This window comes from Macrotis lagotis, chromosome 6 (assembly GCF_037893015.1).
Source record: "Macrotis lagotis isolate mMagLag1 chromosome 6, bilby.v1.9.chrom.fasta, whole genome shotgun sequence".
Taxonomy (NCBI): domain Eukaryota; kingdom Metazoa; phylum Chordata; class Mammalia; order Peramelemorphia; family Peramelidae; genus Macrotis; species Macrotis lagotis.
The window spans coordinates 72,621,111-72,645,178 of NC_133663.1; the positions used below are offsets into that span (position 1 = coordinate 72,621,111).

The 24,068-nt window shown below is 35.7% G+C and overlaps 1 protein-coding gene across 13 annotated transcripts in view; it reads left to right on the forward strand.

The window, feature by feature from the left end:
* FN1 (fibronectin 1) overlaps positions 1-24,068 on the forward strand; it is a 78,347-nt gene that overhangs the window by 34,195 nt on the left and 20,084 nt on the right. For 6 of the 13 annotated variants that reach the window (XM_074191432.1, XM_074191426.1, XM_074191431.1 and 3 more), the window contains exons 20-32: positions 2,025-2,291; positions 6,599-6,693; positions 8,031-8,199; positions 8,647-8,733; positions 10,921-11,112; positions 12,695-12,967; positions 14,055-14,237; positions 17,135-17,224; positions 19,192-19,461; positions 20,506-20,622; positions 21,120-21,284; positions 21,722-21,877; positions 23,210-23,323. In XM_074191432.1, the coding sequence (XP_074047533.1) occupies positions 2,025-2,291; positions 6,599-6,693; positions 8,031-8,199; positions 8,647-8,733; positions 10,921-11,112; positions 12,695-12,967; positions 14,055-14,237; positions 17,135-17,224; positions 19,192-19,461; positions 20,506-20,622; positions 21,120-21,284; positions 21,722-21,877; positions 23,210-23,323 (2,178 nt within the window). Of the gene's footprint in view, positions 1-2,024; positions 2,292-6,598; positions 6,694-8,030; positions 8,200-8,646; positions 8,734-10,920; positions 11,113-12,694; positions 12,968-14,054; positions 14,238-17,134; positions 17,225-19,183; positions 19,462-20,505; positions 20,623-21,119; positions 21,285-21,721; positions 21,878-23,209; positions 23,324-24,068 lie in introns of those variants that run through there. The other 7 variants (XM_074191428.1, XM_074191430.1, XM_074191436.1 and 4 more) reach the window with 2 other exon arrangements.

Here is a 24,068-nt window from a genome sequence, read left to right on the forward strand (position 1 = left end):
CAGTACAAGCTCAGAAGGTTCTACCACGGGTTGTGCACAAATGGGTCGCATGAACATTTGGAATGGAGATGTCTCTAAATTGATGCATCTCATGTTTCTTTTGAGCTCCTGCCATTCTTTGCTTTTATAGCACAGAACCTTCTTGGATGCAGGTCTGTCATACTGGGTGCTCCTTTGCCAGTGTCTCACTTTGGATAAATCACTTGGTAGAAGAGGGAACTAGTTGTCCTCTAGCATCCCTTTTAGTTAATCTATCTGCAAAGCATTTTGCACACCTTAATTATTACTGTCATCCTCTGCTGCTATATGCATCATGATCAGATGCCCAACCCTAGGAGTCATCCCAGACTCCTCTCTATCTTTGATCCCCCATGCCAAGGCCTGTTGGTTTCACCTTTGTAGTATTTCTGGACTACAATTCCCCAACATCCTTCTGCCACCACTCTGATGGTATCCCTTATGGCCTCACCCTTGGACTATTGTAATAGCCTGTTGGTGGCGGATCAGTCCAGCTCAAGTCTCTCCCTATCCTCCAATTTAGTCACTAAAGTGATTTTCCTAAAGTACAAGTCTGATAATGTCACCTCTACTCATTAAACTCCAGTGGCTCCCTATTGTCCCTAGGATCAAATGCAAAATGCTGGGTTTGGCATTCAAAGTCCTTCACAACCTAGCTCCGTCCAATTCCATGAATTCTGCATAGAGCTCATTTTGTAAACATCTATTTGCAAGTTGCAAGTTTTCCATTAGATGGTAAGGTCCTTGAGGGTATAGACTATCTTGTCACTATTTCTATTCCCAAAGTTTAGTGCAATGCAGAGAGAGATACTCAATAAATATTTATTTTGACTGATTGAAGAGATTTATCCAAAGTAATACAGATTTAGTATTAGATTCCCATATCTTGTGATTCTAAAGCCAGGACATTTTCTAATCAACCAGAAAATTTTAACTTGGGTTTTGTGAATTTTTAAAAATATTTTAATAACTGTTTCAAAATATTGTGGTTTCTCTCATAATTTTATATATTTAATTTTATGATTTGAAGACATTATTCTAAGGAGTCTGTAGGTTTCACCAGACTGCCAGAGGTGACTCTTACCCACACACACACACCCACACACCCACACAAAACTTCTGGGATAAATCATGGAGTAAAATAAGCAATAAATTTTATCATTAATAGTTCTTAACTCTGAAGGCAGATGCTGGTTATATTGCCACAAATGAAAAGCCATAGTTTCTGACTATGTAATTATAGGTTTAAGCATATGCTATTATTATAGCTGGCTTTGTTTTAAATTGGAAGCAATATCTTATTTGAGTCACATGAAGAAAATATTTAATTTCCCCAAATGATATGATTGTAAAAAGAAATGTAATAAAAAGTTTCTAACGTAGATTTTTATTTTTATTTATTTTGGATATACAATGACAGGAAAATTATACTTTAAAATAAATGCAATAGAAAGTATTATTGGTCAGCAATTCTATAAGATGCGAGTGAAACTTAGCAAAACTGTTTCAATCAATAAATCAAACAGCTGTTTATTAACCCCTTGCTACTGTGTGCTAGACACTGGCTAAACGCTTAGAATACAAAGGAAAAACAAAGACTGTCTCGGCCATCATGGAGCGTATAGTGTAACATGAGAGATGGATGGATATACACAAGATAATAATAACAATAATATCTAGTATTTATGAAGATTTTTAAGATTTGAAAAATATTTTACAAATCACTTATTTTATCTTCACATCCACACTGGGAGGTTGGGTTATGTTATCCCCATTTCGAAAATGAAGGAACTAAGACTGAGGGAAATCAAGCCCAGGGTTTTATCCTCTGAGTTAAATTTGTCTAAATCAACAAAGAATTGCTGGGTTTTTTTTCCTTTTTTGGTTTGCACACAAAAATTTAGGCTTTCTTGGGACACATAAATTAGGTATATGTACTTATCTTTAATTAATTGCTCATATAAATACTGCCTAAAACCCTATTATTCCTTTGTCTTCTTTCTTAGAACTGGATGCTCCTACTAACTTAAGGTTTGTCAATGAGACTGACACCACAGTCTTGGTTACGTGGACTCCACCTCGTGCCAGGATAGCAGGATATCGACTGACTGTGAGCCCTACTAGGGGAAACCAACCCAAGCAGTATAATGTGGGTCCATCTGCCACCCAGTATCCATTGAGGAATCTGCAGCCAGGATCTGAGTACACTGCTTCCTTGGTGGCTGTCAAAGGCAATCAACAGAGTCCTAAGCAAACTGGAATCTTCACTACCTGTAAGCCAAACCTCTATAAAAGTGACATTGAATTGGTCATATTCCAATATGTAGATCTCTCCTATTTGTAAAGTCATCTTTCTTTTCTCTTTCTTTTTTCACTTTTTTTACAAAGTCATTTTTTCTACACACACAAAAAAAAACAACCAAGATCATCAATAATGCATTTTATATTGGGATACAATTTATGGCACAGATGGTTATATGACTGGTTAAAAATTGAATCGAGTTCAAATAGATGACCTCTAGTTAGTTTTGTCATAGGAAGAATTCCTTTCATGTATGCCTTGGGTTAGATGGCTGCTGAGGTCACTCCCATCTCTCAAATCCTATGATCCCTTTGTAACCAAACACGTCCTCAAAGACTAGTAAGAGCAGGATATGGAGGAATAAAAGGGGGGAAAAACAGAATTCATGCCTTTCCATGAATAGTTTGGAGGTATTGGATACTACCCAATGGATATAAGGCAGAGACTAACAGCTACATTGAAGAATAAAAAAAGATTAAAAATATTCAAAGTTTAATTTAGCATTTACAAAGCACTTTCCTTGTAAGAATACTTTAAGTAATACAAGGAATATTATTATCTTGATTTAAAAGATGTGAAATTTAGGCACAGAGAGGTTAAAGGACTTGCCCAAAGTCATGTAAGGTACAGGCAACATCAGAGTAACCAAAGCAAAAGGCAATCCATTTTTTTTAAAATTAGGGTGGCATTATCTGGAGCAGATTCTAAGAAACATCAGATATTTTTTAAAAGGCTCTTAAATTCCCTAGCAATAAAAAAGGTGACAATAAATTGTGAGCATATGCATAGCTGCTCTTATCTTGAAATTGTTTTATAGAAAATGGTCTTAAATCTCCACCCTAAATGCAAGGACATTATAATAAAGGGACTTATTCACTAAGTGATTTCTATTAAGTACCTTCCCTTTGACATTACAAAGGGGAGTGCACACCTTCATTTCTAGCTAAATACTATGTGTTTCATTGAGATGGATATCTTGAAATATAGCTGCCTATACACCCACACTTTTTCTAGGGCAAATTGAAACTCACTGATCTGCATGAATGATGTATATTGTCTGCCAAATGCTTTCAACAGATCATGTTCATTGAAGGGAATTAAATGGATGAGGATGACAGGCAGCCTTCATTAAGCATGTGTTGTTTTTAGTCAATAACATTCATTTTTGACCTAATGAAAATAGATTCCCTAGGATAAGGGCCTTTGAGTTTCCTAACTGCAGCCCACTGATTTCTATTGATTGCATCTGGAATTGGAGATAGGTTTGTACGTGAGTATATACTATATAAGACCTGACTTAAATTTTCTTGAAATCATTGCAAGTGTGAACTGGTTCCCATCCACCCCTCCTGGGAATTTCTGATGTGATTCAAAATTTATTCCAAATTTAAATTTGATGTATGAGATTTGGTTAGGGAGTTTACCTTCACCCCTAGTTATTGTACCTTCACCTAATGTAAAGGACATTTCCATTTAATCATGTTAAATGGTGCCTTATTATAAGAGAAAGTCAATGAGTCCATATACCTAGACATACTGTAGTAATTTATCACCAGAGGATCAATTCCTCTCTTGTGATGACCTATAGGAACTATACCATTAAGAGAACAGATTCCTCTACAGAAGGAGCAGCTAGCATTGATTCCTAAAATATTTTTTAGAAGTTAATTTTAAAAATGCTCAGAGAACTATCATACTTATTTCTGAGAACTCTATTACAGAAATTTTTGTAAACTTTCCTTATTAGATACAGCCCCCATTAAAGGAAATTTATTTTCAGTTATGATAAAACAGACAATATTTTCAATTATGAATGTTCATCTCAATTTGTAGAGTATATTTTAGACCTCTCACAAATGTGAAGTAATGGTGACTTGTTCAGAAATTGAAAGCATAGTCAAAAGCAAAGGCACTTGTTTGAGAGATGTTAAGTGATTCAGAAGCTTAAGGGGAAGGAAGTCCTAGGTTAAGGTAGAGTAGTCCCAGATTATGAAGGGTCATGAAGTCTAAAAATATTAAACTATACTCAAAAGTTAATAGTGAGCCATTGAAGGGTTTTGAGCAAAGGAGTGATATGACCAGAAAATTTACCATAGAATAATTCTGTCATCAATGTGAAGATTGGTTTAGGGTAGGAGAGAGTGGAAGAAAAGGAATGAAAATTCCTGCAAGAGGCTATGAAGATTGTAATAGAGACTTCAAATTGGGCAGAAGCAGTAGGACTAGAAAGAAGATGCTAGATATGAGATGTTTTTTGTAAGTGGAATCTACTTCATGCTGAGTTAGAGCTGTTGGTGGGATAGATTAATACAGGTAAGATTCTGATTTCCTTGGTATGGGTAGACACCAGTGAGGCAGCACTTAACTCTGACTTTGTCAATAAACTCTAGAAAGTAGCAGAGCAGTTAAGTGACTTCCTCAGGTCCACAAAGCCCATGATCAGAAATTGTATTAGAATCCACAGATTTCTGATTCTAAGTCTGTACTCCTAGGAGTACTCCTTTAGGCAGCAACTAGCATTAATTACTAATTAATAATTAGGCAGTAAGCTCCTAGAATCCATAATATATTGTTCAAGTCAAAACTTTTGTTTGACATCAAAAGTTTTGACTTGGACAACATGGTAGAAGTTTGTAATTTGGGATTTGTTTCCCATGAATTACCTTTTTCACAGAAGTTTCTCATCAAATCACAGTTTGAAACTTTACAAGTAGGTAGACCAGGTTTCTATAAAGATATCCAATGTTAGAACCTTGGCCACATGAGGAGGAGGTCACAACAAAAAGTTATCATTCTTGACTTAGATGTTTTTTGGCAATTATTCTTGCAATTATTAGATGGTATTAGTATCTAAAAGGAATTCACCAAAGCTGACTGAAGTTGTGTTAAACCAAATGGTCCCTATCTGTAGGCAGACAAGGTTTCCTGAGATGTGATTTGAAGAGCAGCATCAATTCTGCAATTAGAGGTGTTTTTTTCCCCCTTTAAGATGGTGGCTTTAGTCCTTTTTAAGATGCAAATGCCTTTAAGAAGGTCAATATTTAAAGCCTTTAACAGACATTTGTGCTTGAGTGGGAATGGATTTATCACATTTTCATAGGAGACAGTTTTTATATGAGAAACAGTAAGAGCCTAGGAAAAAACACACTTGCGCCAATGTTAAGGGGTTTCCCCAAATAGGATGGAGAGTGCTGAAGACAAGTTTTGTCTGGTTAACAATTTTCCTTCAGAACTGCCCAGTTAACAGATTGGATATTCTTCCAATTGGCTAGTACTCCCTCTGAGAACCTAGGAACTTCCTCACTGAGTCCAAGAATATTTCTCTCTAGGTTAGAGATGAGTTGCCTTTCCTCCCTGAGATGGAAAGGATGAGTCACTGGAGAGCCTGCCCTCTTCATTAAAAACCTCCTTCTACCATTTTATCCACATCTTTTCCTAAGTTCTAAATGTGGGGTGATATTTTTAAGAGTGTTGGAAATGTCTACCTCAAGTCATCCTTCTACAAAGCCCCTTTCTGTTCTTATTGTAAACAGCAGGTCTCCACAAAAGCAAATAGGCATGTGGTCAAGATTCTGGTAGACTCAAATAACAAACTTCTGCTCTGTTCCCTAATTTTAGGGTGATCATATAGATGCTATTTCTAAACAAGATGTGGCTCTAAGGGAGACGTGATGATGATAATAATAGAGATGTAAATACTTGCATGACATAGGCAGAAAATGTCCTATTAAAAAAATGTCCCATGTTATCATCATCTTCATCATCATGACTGACATTTATATAACAGGGGAAAGGGAATAAACATATAGATAATGTTTCCTATGTTCTAGTCATCATGCTAAGTGTTTTTATAAATATTCTCTCATTTATTTTCAATTCACATATGTTAGCAAATAAGAGTTTCGTAATATAAAGACACAGACAACAGGAAAAAGGTAGCTAAAAATGTTATTTAAAAAATCTCAATCTGCAAAGTAACAGGCTTATTATTTTTTAGTTGTTCATTGAAAGTGTAAACTCTAAAATTATAATCATCATTTGTTGTAGCAGACTTGACTTAGAAAAGGTTGTTTATTTAAGTGAAGCCTATAGAAGAAGAAAATATACTGCTGCCTAAACTATTAGCTTGGCCATTAAGAAATCAAGAGAAATGGAATATTTAAGTGAGGTTGTAAAATTTCAACAGAGGTTTAAAACATTTATGTAGTTTATGTTGTGTTTTTGAAAGTCCAAAGTGACTGGACTGACCATGGTTCATCCACTGATTTCACTCCACAGTGCAACCTACCAGTTCCATTCCTCATTACAACACTGAGGTGACTGAAACGACGATTGTCATCACCTGGATCCCTGCTCCAAGAATTGGTTTTAAGGCAAGTTGAGCCAGATTATAACCTGAAAGAGCTCTGGGTTACTAATATTTTAAGCTTTTAGAAAATAGAAAAGTGTATCTTTGATAATTTAACATGAGTATCATCCCTAAGTTCAAGAAAAATCCACTTAGAACTTCTTTGACAATAAAATTTTCACCGATTTAAGATTTTCTTCACTAGGTGATTCTTGTTCATAGTACCAAAAAATTGAGATCCTCTATGTAAATAGATGATTAAATGTTTTGGCTTATTTTTTTAAGAAGATGGAGAGGGGAGAGCTGAATACCAATGAATACTATCATCATCATCATCATCATCATCATCATCATCATCATCATCATTAAATTCTTGGCTTAGAATAAAAATGTATTAGGGATGGTAGAAATCTTTTAAGTTGACTAAATCAGGACTGAATGCATCTATGTAGTATTTGGGGGCTTGAGGGATATTTTATTTGGAATATTTACAGTCATGAAAATGTTATATCTAGCTAGGTATCCAGAGAAAACTGTCATATGTTGCCAATGTACCATCTGAGTCCTTTCTCCATAATGACTTCCAGAAACCTTTTTTATATTAAAAAAAAACCATGTTCATAATTAACACTAAAAAAGATAACATGCTAAAATCAGTATTTAAAAGGACTTTTATTCCATAAAATTCCAAAACAGTATAGGATTTTTCACTTATTATACATCTTTCTATAATGGAAGGAATTGGGGTGGCTAGGTGGTGCAGTCAAGGTGGCTAGGTGGTGCAGTAGATAGAACACCAGCCTTGGAGTCAGGAGTAACTGAGTTCAAATCTGGCCTCAGATACTTAATAATTACCTCGGTGTGTGGCCTTGGGTAAGCCACTTAACCTCTCATTGCCTTGCAAAATACCTAAAAATAAAAAATATAATGGAAGAAATATTCATAGCTTCAAAGTGTTTGGGGCCAGGTATGATGGGATACATATGTATCAGGGCTTATCATGCCTGTCATACATATGAAAAAACTGAGCTAAAGAGGAAGTTGATGATTTTCCTATGCTTATACCACTACTACGTATTGCAAGTGACATTCAAGCTATGTCTTCCAGATTCAATATTCAGTCCTCTTTCCACTGTACCATGTTGTCTCTTTAGTCTCATTTTGATCTTTCTAGTCATTAGCTTCCTAACAGACAAATAAGCTAATTATCTGTACTTTTAGGATTTCCCAGTGGAATTATATTACATGAAGTTATATGACTTTAAATCTTCATAGCTGTAGAGGGATTTTCTTGACATTGGTCAATCAAAAACTAGATAAATTAACCACTATCTTCTTTTTAACTTGCTTATTTTCTTTCAGTTGGGTGTACGACCAAGTCAAGGTGGAGAAGCTCCCCGTGAGGTGACTTCAGAGTCTGGAAGCATTGTTGTGTCTGGCCTGACTCCAGGGGTGGAATACGTATACTCAATTTCAGTTTTACGAGATGGCAAAGAGAAAGAGGCTCCAATTGTAAAGAAAGTGGTTACACGTAAGGAGATTTTATTTTTTAGTATTGTATTTCCTAAATGGTAACATGTATTTCTTTACATCTAGTTTATTAACATAAACAATTCTCTTTGCCTTAGTCTCCCATTTTATAGATGGAACACTAACATTTGTTTTATCCCCAATGATGAGCAGCCAGATAAAGTCATCTTACCTATTTTATGGCTTCAAGAAATGGTCATTCCTTGCCTAGACAGAATTTTAGTCAAAAACACAAAGAGAACTGCTGCTCACAAGAAATATTAGAGTTTCTATAATATTAGATTCTTAGAATTTTATAATGTTAGATTTTCTATAACTTTTCCCAGTGGTCAAGTTCTGGAATTATTTGTTAATTCGGTGATCATGTGCCAGGTTTTCCTAAAAACTAGTTAATAACTGAATGACATGCTAATTTTCAACATCAATTTAACTTCCTTGTTTTGTATAGCACTATCTCCACCAACCAACCTCCACTTGGATGCAAACCCTGATACTGGAATCCTAACTGTTTCTTGGGAAAGAAGCACCACCCCAGGTAAAAAGATACTGAAAACAGTAGTACAAATAGTCTCCTGTGACAAAAGTTTCATTCATTGCTTTTATTTCATAGAAAGTGGGTTCAGAATTTTAAATATTCATTTCTTTATAGAAACAGGGGAGTTAAGATAAAGCAAACTCCAAAAGAATAATAATGCTCTATTAGAATATTTAAGAGTATATTTTCAGGGGCAGCTGGGTGGTGCAGTGGATAGAGCACCGGCCCTGGAGTCAGGAGTACCTGAGTTCAAATCTGACCTCAGACAATAATTACCTAGCTGTGTGGCCTTGGGCAAGCCACTTAACCTAAAAACAAAAAACAAAAAAAAAGTATATTTTCTATAGCAGTGAAATGAAGCTCAAATCTAGGAGAAGTACTAAACTATACAAATTGATAAAAAAATGCATGTATTAATATTATCTACATTCTATTGCATTTTTATTTATTTTATTAAATATAGTCTAATTACATTTAAATCTGGTTTGACCCACACTCTGGAATGGAGCGTGTATTTTGACAATTCTGGTGTAAATCTATGATCATGTTTTAGATGGGGGCTATTAGCAGAAACAGAGTCACACATAGAATACTATCTGAGGATATGGAAAAGAGGGAGAGAAAAAGATGCAGAGAATCATGATCAGAACTACTATGGTTCATTTCTTTTTTCCTTAATTCAAAGTACTCACAAGGGCTGAGAAAAGTCAAGAGAGTTATGCTTTTCAGCTTGATGGCATCCACAAAGGGAAAATGTTTTTTGAGTTCCATAACTGAATAGGTTCCACTTTTCCTTGATTCTGAGTGTTTTGCACAGATCCTTGATACAATTCCATCTGAAAGGTTCCCTGGCACTTTCTAAAACTTGATGAAATGGCTCTGAACAGTTTCCTTTTTCTATTTTCTCTTGAAGCTAAGTATTATTGCAAGCATAATGGAAATGTAACTTGACATATGAAGATAAGAGCAAATTTGCAGATAATCATCTCAAATTGAAATGATTTATATATGGTTTTTATTCATCACTGAAAAATTGGTCAAGGGAATACACACAAGTGACTCTTAATGTGACTACACACACACACACACACACACACACACACACATGCACAGACACGTAAATTATTGAGAATTAACTAACCCATTCCCTTTAACCATTCTGAAAATTTTTCCTTAAATTATCTTCTAGAATAGGACGTTGTCTTCTATAATGAGATAATGGAAAGTCTATTTTTTGTTTTTAAATATATATGAGATGAGAAAAATTCAAAGATAATTATACATTTAATTAATTTTAATCTGCTTTATATTATATTTCTAAAATTTTACTTTCCATATAAGGAACCCCTAGGACACCAAATCAAATTTAAAAATTATTCTATTTCTAAAAAATAGAAAAATAATGATCAGTCTTAATATTAACAATAAGATGTACTCTGACATACTTTATAAAATTATGGATATTTTTGTTTCAAATCTCATTCACAAAACACAAAGAAAAGAATAACATTGTTACTTAATGCTTCAACTGTTGGGCAAATCAAGCTAAAACAAGAAAAAATGCTTTCATGAGAATTATTGGCATATTTAATGTTCCCTGCCTCACTGATATGATGGTAAGAATGATGATACTGATACACTTTAAAGTTTGCAAAGTACTTGATTTAGATCAATCTCATTTGAGGTATGATTATGACTCTCATTTTGCAAAAGTAATACTACTTATATTTCTGGGGCTTGAAAATCCAAAAGTTAGAACTGAAAAAGTCCTCAGAAACCATGTTGTCCAAATCCCTCATTTTACTGATGAGGAAACTGAGTCCCAGAGAGGTTGAATGACTTACCTTATATCATGCTAGTAAAGAACCAGAAGCAGTATGTGAATCTGTTTATGATTTCATTCATATGAGAGGACTTCCCTCATTGAAAGGGACCATGATCGTTTCATGGTTTAGCAGATGGTTTCATGAACTGTTGTGGCCAAGATTCATTCCATGGAGGAGCCAGTCTTGTGCTGAGAAATGTTTGTAGACTGGTTCTCAGGTAATAGGCACACTGTCTCTCTGCAGGGCTTTACAGAATGCCCTTCCAACCTGGTAGGACACTCCAGAATTTAGACTCGGCTTGTAGAACTTCTGAGAATATATTTCTCCAATTATTGACTATTCCATTTTGGTTTGTATTTAGACATCTCTGGGTACAGAATAACCACAACACCCACAAATGGCCGAGAGGGTTATTCTCTGGAAGAAGTGGTCCATGGAGATCAGAGTTCCTGCACTTTTGAAAACCTGAGTCCTGGTCTGGAGTACAATGTTAGTGTGTACACTGTCAAAGGTGACAAGGAAAGTGTCCCCATCTCCGATACCATCATCCCAGGTAATGGCAAAACAAGTTGTAGTCAAGGCTCTTGATTGCAGATGAGCAGTTTCAATAGCAGTGGGGATTTGGCCCTTAATCCCAGAGGGGTTCTGTATATCTGGTATGTTTGGGCTTCGACTTTTTTGTCTCTTCACCAAGCCAAGAAATTACACCAGCTGTTTGGACAAATGCTTGCTGATAACGCAGCTTTAAATGTCTGTGCTTTCCTGGGACCCCTATTTGCTCCTCCAGATACCTGATGCAGTGGCATAATTACAGCAGATACTGCCATTAACCCTGCACTATTCTCTAAAGTGGAAATTTTACTAAAATGTTGTTATTTGTGCATATTCAATATTCACTCAAAGTAATATGGTAAATGCATCCTATTTATAGTTTTCTTTTACAGATAACTCTTATTTCTCATGTTTTATAAAAAATATAATTGTTCCCAAAACTAAGCCCCAACTTGAGCTCAGTTATTAAACAAACAAGTATCTTGTAACTTCTCAGCCTATATAATTTTTTTCACTTAAAAATATCATGTTGGGTATAGAAAACACCTTCAGGGTATGATATGACAGCTAGCATGACTTTCTTGGTCAAAGAATCAAACAGAAGATCTATCCAACATGAAGTTGTTACAGAGTGCTACGCACTAGACAGGTAGGCATAGAATGTTGTCTTCCATAGTTTTTAGAGTATTACTTGCTGATTATAATTGATTTTGATGACTATGTTAAACATAGAGGCAGCATGTGGTATTGGCTGGAGTGTGGACTTGGCTCTAGAAGACCTTGTTTCACCTCTCACTTGTAAGGCTGTCTAGATGTGTGGCAAGTTATTTAACCTGTTTATAGCTTGGACAATTCCCTAGTTCTTCTCTAGGGAGTTAAAGAAGGATTGAAAGCAATACTGATGAAGGGAATTCCCACACCAAGAATTCCCCCACAGTGGCAAAACCACAAATTCTGAGAATATTCATATTATTTGATAAAACAAACTGGTGTTGAAGACCTATAATACAGATCCATCTATTCTATACTTACATTCATCTTTGGATGGCAGGTTTGATATATAAATTAGAGTATTCTGAGTATAGTGTTACTTTGAGTTTTCTATAGAAAACCTGTCATCCAGACAACTTCTTACAACAACAAACAAGTTTTTTTCCAAGCAAGTTTCTTGTAACTACTCTGAAAGAATTTGGATTTCACTTCCAATTTTCTCTCTCTTTTTTTTAGTAAGTAATACATGTTGAAGATGTGATATTGGGATTCCTGGAATAAGTTTGGCTTCCTAAAGAGTTTTATTGTTTCCTATGTGGCTCAAACTGTACAGTTGGGGTGGGGAACATTTTTAAAATCCATAAGACTTTAAAACAGCATGCTTTTAATATGTTTTGTGCTGGAAAGAAGCCAAAAAAAATGTTGATCTGGAAATCATTTTTATATAATTTTGACAAGAAAAGTTTGCATATTACCATCATTGCTTTAGTATTCCATCAATTTTACTACTTGTCACCTGATAAACACTGCTTTATTTTTCCTCTTTTTTGCCTCTATTTTCTTTTTGCCCTTTTTGCTTTATAACCCAATAGAGGTACCCCAACTCACTGACCTAAGCTTTGTTGATATAACCGATTCAAGCATCGGCCTGAGGTGGACCCCGCTAAACGCCTCCACCATTATTGGGTACCGCATCACAGTAGTTGCGGCAGGAGAAGGGATCCCTATTTTTGAAGATTTTGTGGACTCCTCAGTAGGATACTACACAGTTACAGGGCTGGAGCCTGGCATTGACTATGACATCAGCGTTATCACTCTCATTAATGGCGGAGAGAGTGCCCCTACCACTCTGACACAACAAACGGGTGAATTTTGAAAACTTCTGTGTTTAAGACATGGATGGTGTTGCATGTTGGTACCAGCTGCTTTGGTCAAAGATGTGGCAGTTTCAAAGGAGAGCCAAATAATTTGCCAAAGTTGAAAAGAAGGAAAATATGCCTTCATTAAGATGGATTAAAAAGGGAAGGGAGGCAGAAGATAGTGGCATTTTAAATGCATATTTAAAAAGAATGTGAAGCTACCTCTAAAATTTGATTTCATTTGAAGCTTTGTAGAACAAGAAAATCCATCTGATGCCTTTTATATTTATGTCTGAGTAACATAATTAGTTATATTTGCATATTGCTATGCTGCTCATTATAAACCTGGGCCCTGAGGTCCCAGATGAGCTTTACTAAGAAATCTAAACCTGCTTCCAGAAGACTGTTTTTTAAATATATTGGTCTGTTTTCCTCTCTGCTTCCCAGCAAGTTTCTATGATCTCTCCTTTCATACTGGCTGAGTCAAAGAACACATATAGTACCTCTTTTGAAAGAAAACCACTCTTTAACCAAAGGCTAGTGACAGGCATGCAACACTGTAAAGGTTCTCTGCTATGCATGGTTTAAAAAAAAAAACATGCTGAGAACCTCTTTGCATGAGTAGAACCCACTGACTCAGAAAATATAGTCATACCTGTAGCTGTAGATGGACCGGTCATGGGCACATATAGGATACTTTTCTCTTTTTTTCTGTGTGCATGCATTTGTATTTGGAAGTCTTGCTCTGTCTCTCTTTGCTGTGTGGCGACTTAAGCCTCTCTTAGCCTTGGGTTCAAAAGTGTCTCCAATGGCACTGATAATGTATTTGAAATTTGTTATTGTGTTTACAAAATAGGTAAAAGTCATGTTCTAAATATCAAAGATGGCAGAAAGGTTAAAGGAGCCTAACAGTATTCTGTGTGTGATTTTTTTTTTAATAATAGTAGTGAATAATATGTAGATTAGAAAAGTGTTTGCATGATTGTCGTTTTTCCTTTTTTGCATGAAATGTTTTTTGTAATTTCCATGTAATTTCATTTTAAATAAATTCCATTCTTCAATTTAACTCATTGCTGTTCTTATCTGAACTTAGCTGTCCCTCCCCCCACTGACCTGAGATTCACCAATGTTGGCCCAGACACCATGCGTGTGACCTGGGCTCCACCACCATCTATTGAACTTACCAATCTATTGGTACGATATTCACCAGTGAAAAATGAGGAAGATGTTGCAGAGTTGAGCATTTCTCCTTCAGATAATATGGTGGTTCTAACAAGTAAGTGATTCAATTAAGTCTCCCAGTAAAACCTGGTCCAGAGCATACTGAATATGTTATTAGCATCCCAATATAATTGTAATTAAAATCAAGAAATTTGTTGGAATACTTACAAATTCAACTTTTATATTCCAAGCAGATTTTTTGTCTTCATAATCTTTATAAGTATATTTAGCTTTCTTTGTATGACTTTGATTATATTGGCAGAGCTTCTTTGTGGCTTGAAAACGTTGGTGGTCAGGACCTAAAATATAAACCAAGGAAACACTTGCAACTCAAGCTAATATGGGAAGGCATTACATAAGATTTGAGTCAAATATTTTGGGGAGAAAGGAATATATCTAAACTATTGTCACTATATCCATTTTATTAAAGTAAAAGTGTGTCATTGAGTCAAATGTTTAGCACTTGAAAACTCAGAATGAACTTTTTAGAAAGACGAAATGAGTGATTGTAGAATGTGTCTTTGCTTATTTTAAAGAAAGAGAATAGACATTTAAATTCAGACAGCAGTGAGCAGCTGTTAGCTGGAAATTTCAGGAGAATAGGAACTCAGAGAAATCACTTTGCAAAACTGACTTCTAGAGGCAGTATGTTTTTCTCGCCTAAACCCTTACAAAATAAAAACAAACACAACTTACTATAAAACAAGGAGTTATAAGAATATTTAACTAAAATTATATGGATTCTTAATAAAATTTAAAGAGCTAGAAGATGTATACCTATATATATATATATATATATATATATATATATATATATACACACACATATATATACCTCCCATATATATGTATACCCCATATATATATATATATATATATATATATATACACCTATATATTGCTTTTATAATTACACATGCACATGTACATATATACATATGTCTTTTTGTTGTTCTCTTATTTCAGTCATGTCCCCATTTGGAGTTTTCTTGGCAAAGATACTGGAATGGTTTGCCATTTCCTTCTCCAGCTCATCTGATAGATGAGGAAACTGAGGCAAACAGGGTTAATCATACATGTGTGTATGTGTATATCTAATTATTACTGAAACTATCACATGAGTCAAAGAAAGTTTAACTTCTAGGCAAGTAACCTAGATAATAGCCTTCTCTATTTCCAACATATTTAGAGATTGGCAGTTTCTCTTCCATTCCCCATCATGGTCCTTTGACACTGGCTGAGTTGAAGAACCAGTTAGTATTTCTTGGGGGGTGTTGCTTTAGGGAACAAAGGATCATTGAAGAGCACTCTGGTCTTATTTGCCTTCATATGGTTAAGATGCATCACTCTGTAATTTAATCACAGGCTAAGGATGCCACACCATATGAGCTCTATATCATCCGTGGTAAGCAATATGCTGGAAAAACCTGTTTGGCATTATTATTATTATAAAAACAGTCTCAGGTTTTCTGTGTGTAAAAGGAAAAATATGTGTTCATGTATATGTGGCTTTTTCCTCTCATTAACCTAGTTGTGGTACTTTTAAGCACACTGCAAAGGTACTTTGTAAGTCAGCACATTGCCACCAAATGACCTCTTCCTAATTGATATTTTATAATAAACACCTAGAATAAGTGAAAGATGCACATAGATCTTAGATCTCAGAAGTAGGCAAAATTTCAAAATATCTTGCCTTCTTTAAACACATATGGTATTATTAGCCTACATTTTGCACTTGAGGCCCAATGATATTAAATGTGGCTTAGAGAGTTGAGGATTAATCATAGAGTCCTCAGACTGGGAGAAGGAAGGTCCATGGAGGTCAATCCAGCCTTGGGAATGGGAAATGGTAAAACCATGTATGAGGCATTTTCAGTCTTAACTAGCTAGCTTCCTTAGAAGTTATTAAAATTAAAAGTTATCTACTAATACTATATATATATATATATTCTACATCTATTTAAACATATGGTCTTTCCCAGTGGAACATAAGCTCCTTGAGGGTAGGAACAGTTTATTTTTGTCTTTGTATGAATAATGTCTAGTACAGTGACTGGTACAGAGTAGCCTTAAATAAATCCTTATTTGATTAAACATTTGTCTAATTGAAATCAATGTGATTAATTTATCCAAAGACTTGATCTGAGTAAGTAACAAGAGTCAGGAATCCCTGCCTCCTCATCTGGCATCTGTCATAACATGCAGGATCCATCTAGGAACATATTAATCCAAGAGGCTGTAAAAATTCAAAAAAGAGAGTGAAGATCTAATGATTTCTGGATCTATTCCTTAGCCCCCACTTAGATATGTTCAAAACAAAAACAAACAAAACCCAGAAAAGGAGACATCACTGAATATACAAGTGACTTCAAATACAGTAGGATCTGGATTCAGGTCCTGCCTCTGATACATACTGACCAAGTCACCCTGGAAAATCACTGAACTTCTTAGTACCTTATATTACACTATAAATTGGAAAGTGTCAACCTTTATTGATAAAGGAGAGTACCTTCATCTAGGAGTTGCCTATTCCAATGAAAACCCATTTTCAACATAATATAAGATCTATCCTTTGTCCCTTTCATTTTTTTCCCTGTGCAGTGGCCAAAAACAGGGAAATCCAAACTAATGACAGTGGCCTACCAAGTCTGGGATTAGTCTCAATTCCCTTCAGAGTAAGGTTTCTTCTCAAAAAGATCTTCTTGTGACTTAGATACTGGGTGAACAGATGTTGGGCTTTGCTTGAACAGATCTGCCTTCCCATGACACCTGGCTATAGACACCACAACATGGCACCGGGGAGATAAGCTTCCCCTCTCCCAAATACTTCCAAAGTCAATGTCCAATCAGAAATGGGAAAATGGGTCAAGGATTTGTTCTCTCCTCCACTGAAATGATCAGGGAATGTTTATGATGTCTATGAAAATGGTCTTTTTTTCTTCAACTTTTCAGATCTCCTTCCTGGTACTGAATATTTGGTCAGTGTTTCCAGTGTTTATGAACAACATGAGAGCATACCTCTTAAAGGAAGACAAAAAACAGGTGGGTCACACTGGCAAGGTTTGAACAGATTCCTTTTGCCAGGTTGCCACCAATTGCAGACAACAAAACCAATTGAGTAAGTCCAGAATGGTTCAGGAAGTTAACTAATTATTTATCTTTTCCTCTTAAGATCTCCAGAAAAGATCTTTTACACTTCTCCTTACTGACCCAATCAGCATTTATAATTCTCTTTATCAGAAAGTTCTTCCCAATGACTAAACTAACTCTCTCCCATTGGTATCCCTCTTATTATCTCTTTAGTAAAAACAATGAGCTCTTTATTTCCCTTGATTTGTCTGAAGATTTAACATCCTTCTCTTCAGTTTGTCATGACCGAGTTCAATGACTATATATCTTCCTAAAAATTAACTCTTCTTTCATTACTTTTAACTACAAAATACAGTACATAGTTTGGTTTAGGTAAAATGTTTCACATGAATATTATCATAAACTATTAGTGCTAGGAAGGGTCTTTTGAGATCCCCCCCCCTTGAGTTCATAGAAAAGAAAATTGATGTCCAGAGGATTTTGAAGATGAACTTATGAAGGTTGGTAGACTTTGCAACAGTTTTGAACTCAAAAATTATAAGATTTTAGAACTACAAGGGATCAGGAAATGGAGAGTAAAGAAGCTTAACAACTACATGCCTATATAGAGACAAGACAAGAACTCAAGTTTCCAAATCCAGTATTCTTTCCAACGTACTGTATTTCTCCTGTCAGTTGTTTGCAGTGGATAGGAGCATGGACATCAGGGTGAAGACCTTGGGTAACACTTCACTTCTTCCTAAATTAGTGTTTGCTAGTAGAAGTTCATTGTTTACATTTTGAAGGGAATTTCCACCATTTCAGACACACTCATACTCAACTGTGAATCAATAAATATATCCCAGAGTATGTTGAAATAATTTTGGAGTTATTTACAATTCCAATGGTGTGATTACTTTAGAGTTGTCTGTATAAAAACTAAGGCTTTGAAGTTTATATATTATATTTTACATGCTATCTTTCCCCCTAGAGTCTTCCCTTCCTCCTCCCTTTTCTATTATCGTAGAGGGCAATGTCCTTCAGGCTAGCAACCTGGGAGTTGTCTTTGGCTCCTCTCTACCTCTCTCATTCCCCATCGCAGTATCCAAGGGATAAATATCTAATAGCTCCCCCTTTTCTCCTTTGTTACTACCACTTCTCTTGTGCAGACCCTCATCTATTCACACCTGGACAACAGTAATAGCTGCTAGTAGGTCAGCCTTTTTCCAGACCCTCCCTTCTAGTCCATTCTCCATTCAGTCAATAAAGTGATTTTTCTAAGCACAGGTCCAGTCATATCACTCCCATACTCAATAAATGCCAGTGGTTCTTTATTGCCTCTCTGACAAACATAAAATGCTCTTTTTTGACCTTCAAAGCCTTTCATAACCTAGGCCACCTCCTAATCTTTCCTGTCTTCTTATACCTTTCTTCCTACCTAGTACTCTTCAGTCCAGACTTCTGGCTGTTTCATGAGCAAAACACTCCATCTCCCAGTTCTGGACATTTTCTCCCAAGCCCAAAATGTTCTCCCTCCCCCCACACTGACCACTGACCTTCTTGGCTTCTTTTAAATCTCAATTAAAATCCCCCCTTCCACAGAAAGCCTTCTCTAAACCCCTTTTAATTCTAGTGCTTTTCCTATTAATTGTTTGTTATTTTTTCTGTACAAAGCTCACTTAGTTTCCATGTTGTCTCCCCATTAGATTGTAAGCTCCTCAAGGGCAGGGGTTGTCTTTTATTTTCTTTCATATCTCCAGTATTTAATCTAGAGCCTGCTAAATAGGTCTTTAATAAATGTTGATTGATTAATACACCATTTTAGTTCAGTAAATCATAATTGGAATATCATTACAGTGCTAATGAGGTTAGTTGGTTGAATTTCCCTTTGCAATCCTTTTCCCTTCCTGAGTATTTTCTTTGTCTTGGGGGAAAAACAGGTCTTGACTCCCCAACTGGAATTGACTTTTCTGACATAACTGCCAACTCCTTCACTGTCCATTGGATGTCTCCACGAGCCCCCAACACTGGCTACAAGATTCGCCACCATCCTGAACATGCTAGTGGAAGACCTCGTGAGGACCGGGTTCCCCCATCAAGAAACTCCATCACACTTACTAACCTAAATCCAGGCACTGAATATGTGATCAGCATTGTATCTGTAAATGGCAGAGAGGAAAGTGCCCCTTTGGTTGGCCAGCAGTCAACAGGTAAACTCAGAGGGTTGTATTTTCTATTATGTAGTTTCTTCTATGAAATGGATTTTTGTCTTATCTGCCTCAACTATTTGACAAAGAGAAGAGATGAATAGATATTAGAAACTGTTTTAACCCAAGAAGTCTATAGAGTGGATTTTTTATAAATTTATTTTTCCAACTGCATGCAAAGATAATTTTCAACATTCATTTTTTGTAAGATTTTGAGTTGTATATTTTCCTTTATCTCTCTCATCCCTCTTCCTTCCCCTTGACCTGATATAAATTATACATATTTACTGTGTTAAACATAACTCCATATTAGTCATGTTGTAAAAGAATCAGAAAAGAAGTGGGAGAAATCAACTAAAAACACCATAAAGCAAAAACATTTTAAAAATGGAAAATAGTATGCTTTGGTCTGCATTCAGACTCCATTGTTCTTTCTCTGGATGTGGATGATATTTTTCATCTCAAGTCCTTTAGTATTGTCTTTGATCATTGTACTCCTGAGATGAGCTAAGTCTATCATAGTTAATCATCATACAATGTTGCTGTTAATATATATGATGTTCTCCTGTTCTGCTCACTTCACTCACAGAAAAATAGTACTCCATCACATTCCTATACCACAATTTGTTCAGCCATTCATCAACTGATGGACTTCACCTCAATTTCCAATTCTTTATCACTGCAAAAAGAACTGCTATAAATATTTCTGTACATGTTGGTCTTTTTCCCTTCTACATGATTAGAATGGATTTTATGTAGGTATTTATGCATATAAATAAGACCTGTAATTGTATTCAAAATTGAAATCCAAATGGAAAATTTGCTGTGTTTTAAAGTTGCCCGTAGGAATAGTTCTCATAGATTCAAATTCTGTGATAGTTCACACATTTGGTTTACCACACTTAGAGTAGATCAACTGACCCTGAATTCATTTTTACTCATTCATCCATGTGTAAGATTTGTGAAAAATGTATGTTGGGATTGTCATTAAAGCATTTGGAACTATGGAACTAATGGAAATGGAACTTTTTTTCTATTATTTCTTAGTTTCTGATGTTCCAAGGGACCTTGAAGTTATTGCTACTACCCCAACTAGCCTGCTTATTAATTGGGATGCCCCTGCAGTTACCGTCAGATATTATAGAATTACCTATGGTGAAACAGGTAAGACAATAAATAATATCCACTTCATTCACACTGTACTTAAGACAAATGATAAGAATTCTGATGCAAGACTCTTCCACCCCCTAACCCAAGCCCAATGGTAGAGATGTAAAACTTAAAACCCTTGCCATCTTCCTTAGTTTCTCCATTAGTTTGAATGAACTATAATTACTTGGGCAACTAAGTGGTGCAGTAAGCAAGGCTCTGGACTTGAGTCAGGAATATCTGGATTAAAATCTGGCCTCAGACACTGTCTGTATGAGCCAGGGCAATTCAAATAACCTCTGTTTGCCTTAATTTCCTCATCTGTAAGATGAGCTGTGAAAGGAAATGACAAACCACCTCAATATCTTTGCTAAGAAAACCCAAAGTAGGTCAAATACAATAACAATAACAATAAAAATATTCACCTACTCTTTTTTTCTCTTTAAAATATTTGTCCACCAGGTTTTATCCCCTAACCTGTCCCATTTTATTCTACCATTTTGTTTCTACAGGAGGTCAAAGCCCTGTGCAGGAATTCACTGTTCCTGGTACTAAAAATACAGCCACCATCTCTGGTCTCAAGCCTGGAGTAGATTACACCATCACTGTGTATGCAGTAACTGGCCGTGGAGACAGTCCAGCTAGCAGCAAACCTGTGACTATTTCATACCGAACAGGTACAAACCATTTTGGAACTAATACAGACTTATTTCTATTGATGATAGCTCCAATTTTTCTTTCAACTTCATTCTCCTAAGCCATTGAGCTCTGTTGGCTTTCTTGAGACGTAATGCTAAGCAATAGTCCCAATAGCACTAAAACCAAATAAAGCAGGAAAACATCTGTTCTGAGGAGGGTTGTGTGTTTATCACATTTTCACTAGGAAATACAATTAGGGTTTAACTGCAATGATTTCTTGATCTCCAAAGTCAGCTGTTCACAAAGAGAGTGGAATTCTTGCCATCTTTTTCCCCCATGTGGCCTGAAGAAAGGAAATGTCTCACAACTGAGCAAGTATCATCAGATTGTCATTCCGAGGATTATGGCGCCATGGTACAAATTCATCTTGTCCTTTGACAGGTTTTCCTGACTTTTCTTTGATTTTTTTTTCTAGAAATTGATAAACCATCCCAAATGCAAGTGACTGATGTGCAAGACAACAGTATTAGTGTGAGGTGGCTGCCTTCAAATTCCCCAGTTACTGGTTACAGAGTGACCACTGCTCCCAAAAATGGCCCTGGACCATCTAAAACAAAAACTGCAGGCCCAGGTAAGAGCAGTCTCAATTTCTCATTCAGTAAGACAAAGATAGGGGAGTTATTCCTTAGTATTTTCTTAAAATAAATGACTCATTAATTCAATTAAATTAGACATACATTTATTGGGCATTTTCCTTACACACAGTATTGTGGTGGAAACTGAAAAATATAAAGATACAATCTCTTCTTTCTAGATAATAGGATTATAAAACTTGGATTTGAAGGGAACCTTAGGGCTTATTCTGGTCAACCCCCTTATTTTTCAGTTAAATAAACTAAAATCTAACAAGGAGATGTTCAACATCACACAGTTGGGAGGTAGCAGAACTGGGATTAGAACTAGATTTTCAGGCTCTAAATCCATTATTGTTCCCACTGGCGCGTGTTATCCTTTAACTGAATATGCTCCTTCATGAACATAAAATTCATACTTCTTCCCATCCAACTCCTCAGTGGCAATGTGAGGATGCTATAGGTATTGCTCTATAATTCATTTAAGGAATATAAATATCTTTAATATTATAAAGTCTGCTTGGTAGATTGACAAGACCTCCACACCAAGAGCAAAGGGAAGTATATCTAAGGAAAATAAAAGATTTTCCCCCTAATAAAATGTACATTTGTGGGCTGGGGGGAAAGGACTTCTTTACCTTGTCTTTGTGCCTCCAGCACATAATAAGTATTTAAGCCTAATTAGATTGGATTATCAAATTTGTGGTTGTTCACCAGAATATCCCCTGCCTATATGTATGTGCTCTGGATGGCTCAATGGTTAGAGAGTCAAGAAGAACTAAGTTCAAATTCAACCTCATGTACTAGCTATGTGACCCTGGGCAAGGCACTTAACCCTATTTGCCTTGCTTTTCTTTTCTGTTAAATGAGACAGAGAAAGAAATGGTAAATCACTATCTGCTAATAATACCCTAAATTGGGTTATAAAGAGTCAGATACAATTAAACAACACATCAGGACCTGAAAAGACCATTTGGAAAGTTCAATCAATGCTCATTTAAAAAGTCAAGTAGATTTTCACCTTCATCAACTGGTTTAGCAATTAACTATTAGACATAATTCTTTAATAATATATACATATGACAATGGAGTTAAGAAATGAAAATGCTTATTCTGGGAAGAACAGTGCCAAACTGCCACTGGATAACAAGGTCACATAGGACAATTCGACCACTATTCCCCCTTTTTTCATTTTAATATCAGATTCTCCAGTTCTGTCAGTTCGGGGTAGGTATTTGTCAATATTTTAATGACCAATGAAACCACTTATATTACTGATTTACACAGTACATTACTTACATAGGAATCTTATATTAACTTTTTTTTTCCAGATCAAACTGAAATGACCATTGAGGGGCTGCAGCCCACAGTGGAGTATGTGGTTAGCGTCTATGCTCAGAACCAAAATGGAGAGAGTCAACCTCTGGTTCAGACAGCAGTCACTAGTATGTATCTTACTTGTTTTTCAATATCAAAGGTAAAATTCTGTCTTTAGGTATCCAAAAGCCCCTTGTAAATCTCTTCTGCTGGAACAGCCAAGTCTGCTGGTTCACATCTTCAGCCAATCCCTCAGCAGAGTATTTTCCTTTTCAGTGGCATCATAATGCATTTGTAGAGGGAGAGTTCACCAATCCATCATACTTAGGTGCTATGCTTCAGATTCCTTTGGCTATGATGGCTTTGGCAGAATGTGATTTGGCTTTAGCAAATCTATAAAATGTTGGGTTTAGGGGTTTTTTTGTTTTTTATTTTTATTTTTTTTTTTTGGCCAGGACCTCATTTTCTATGTCTGGATGGTAAAATTGAATTTATGTTCTCCTCTCTCCATTTAGCAGCAAAATATAGCGAATTTAGTAGTAAAATATGAAGTATATATTAGATGATGTCTTTGAAAATGGCTGATAGAGGGAGGTAAAGAACAGTTGTTGGAGAAATATATTTAAAAGTCTAAAACTCATTTTGGAAATCATCTTTACCATTCTCAAGGCCTAGAAAATGTTGGTCTGTAAAACTAACATCACATTGCAAAAAGAAAAAGGAAGAAAGAAAACAAATTATTATTTTTGAATTAAGTAGATATATAAAATCCCAATTGTGGGTACAATCTTTTCATTATGCCTGGGTTTTTCACCCATGTGCAACTGGTTTTTGTTATTCTTTATAAAGATGACAATTTTTTGAAATCAGAAA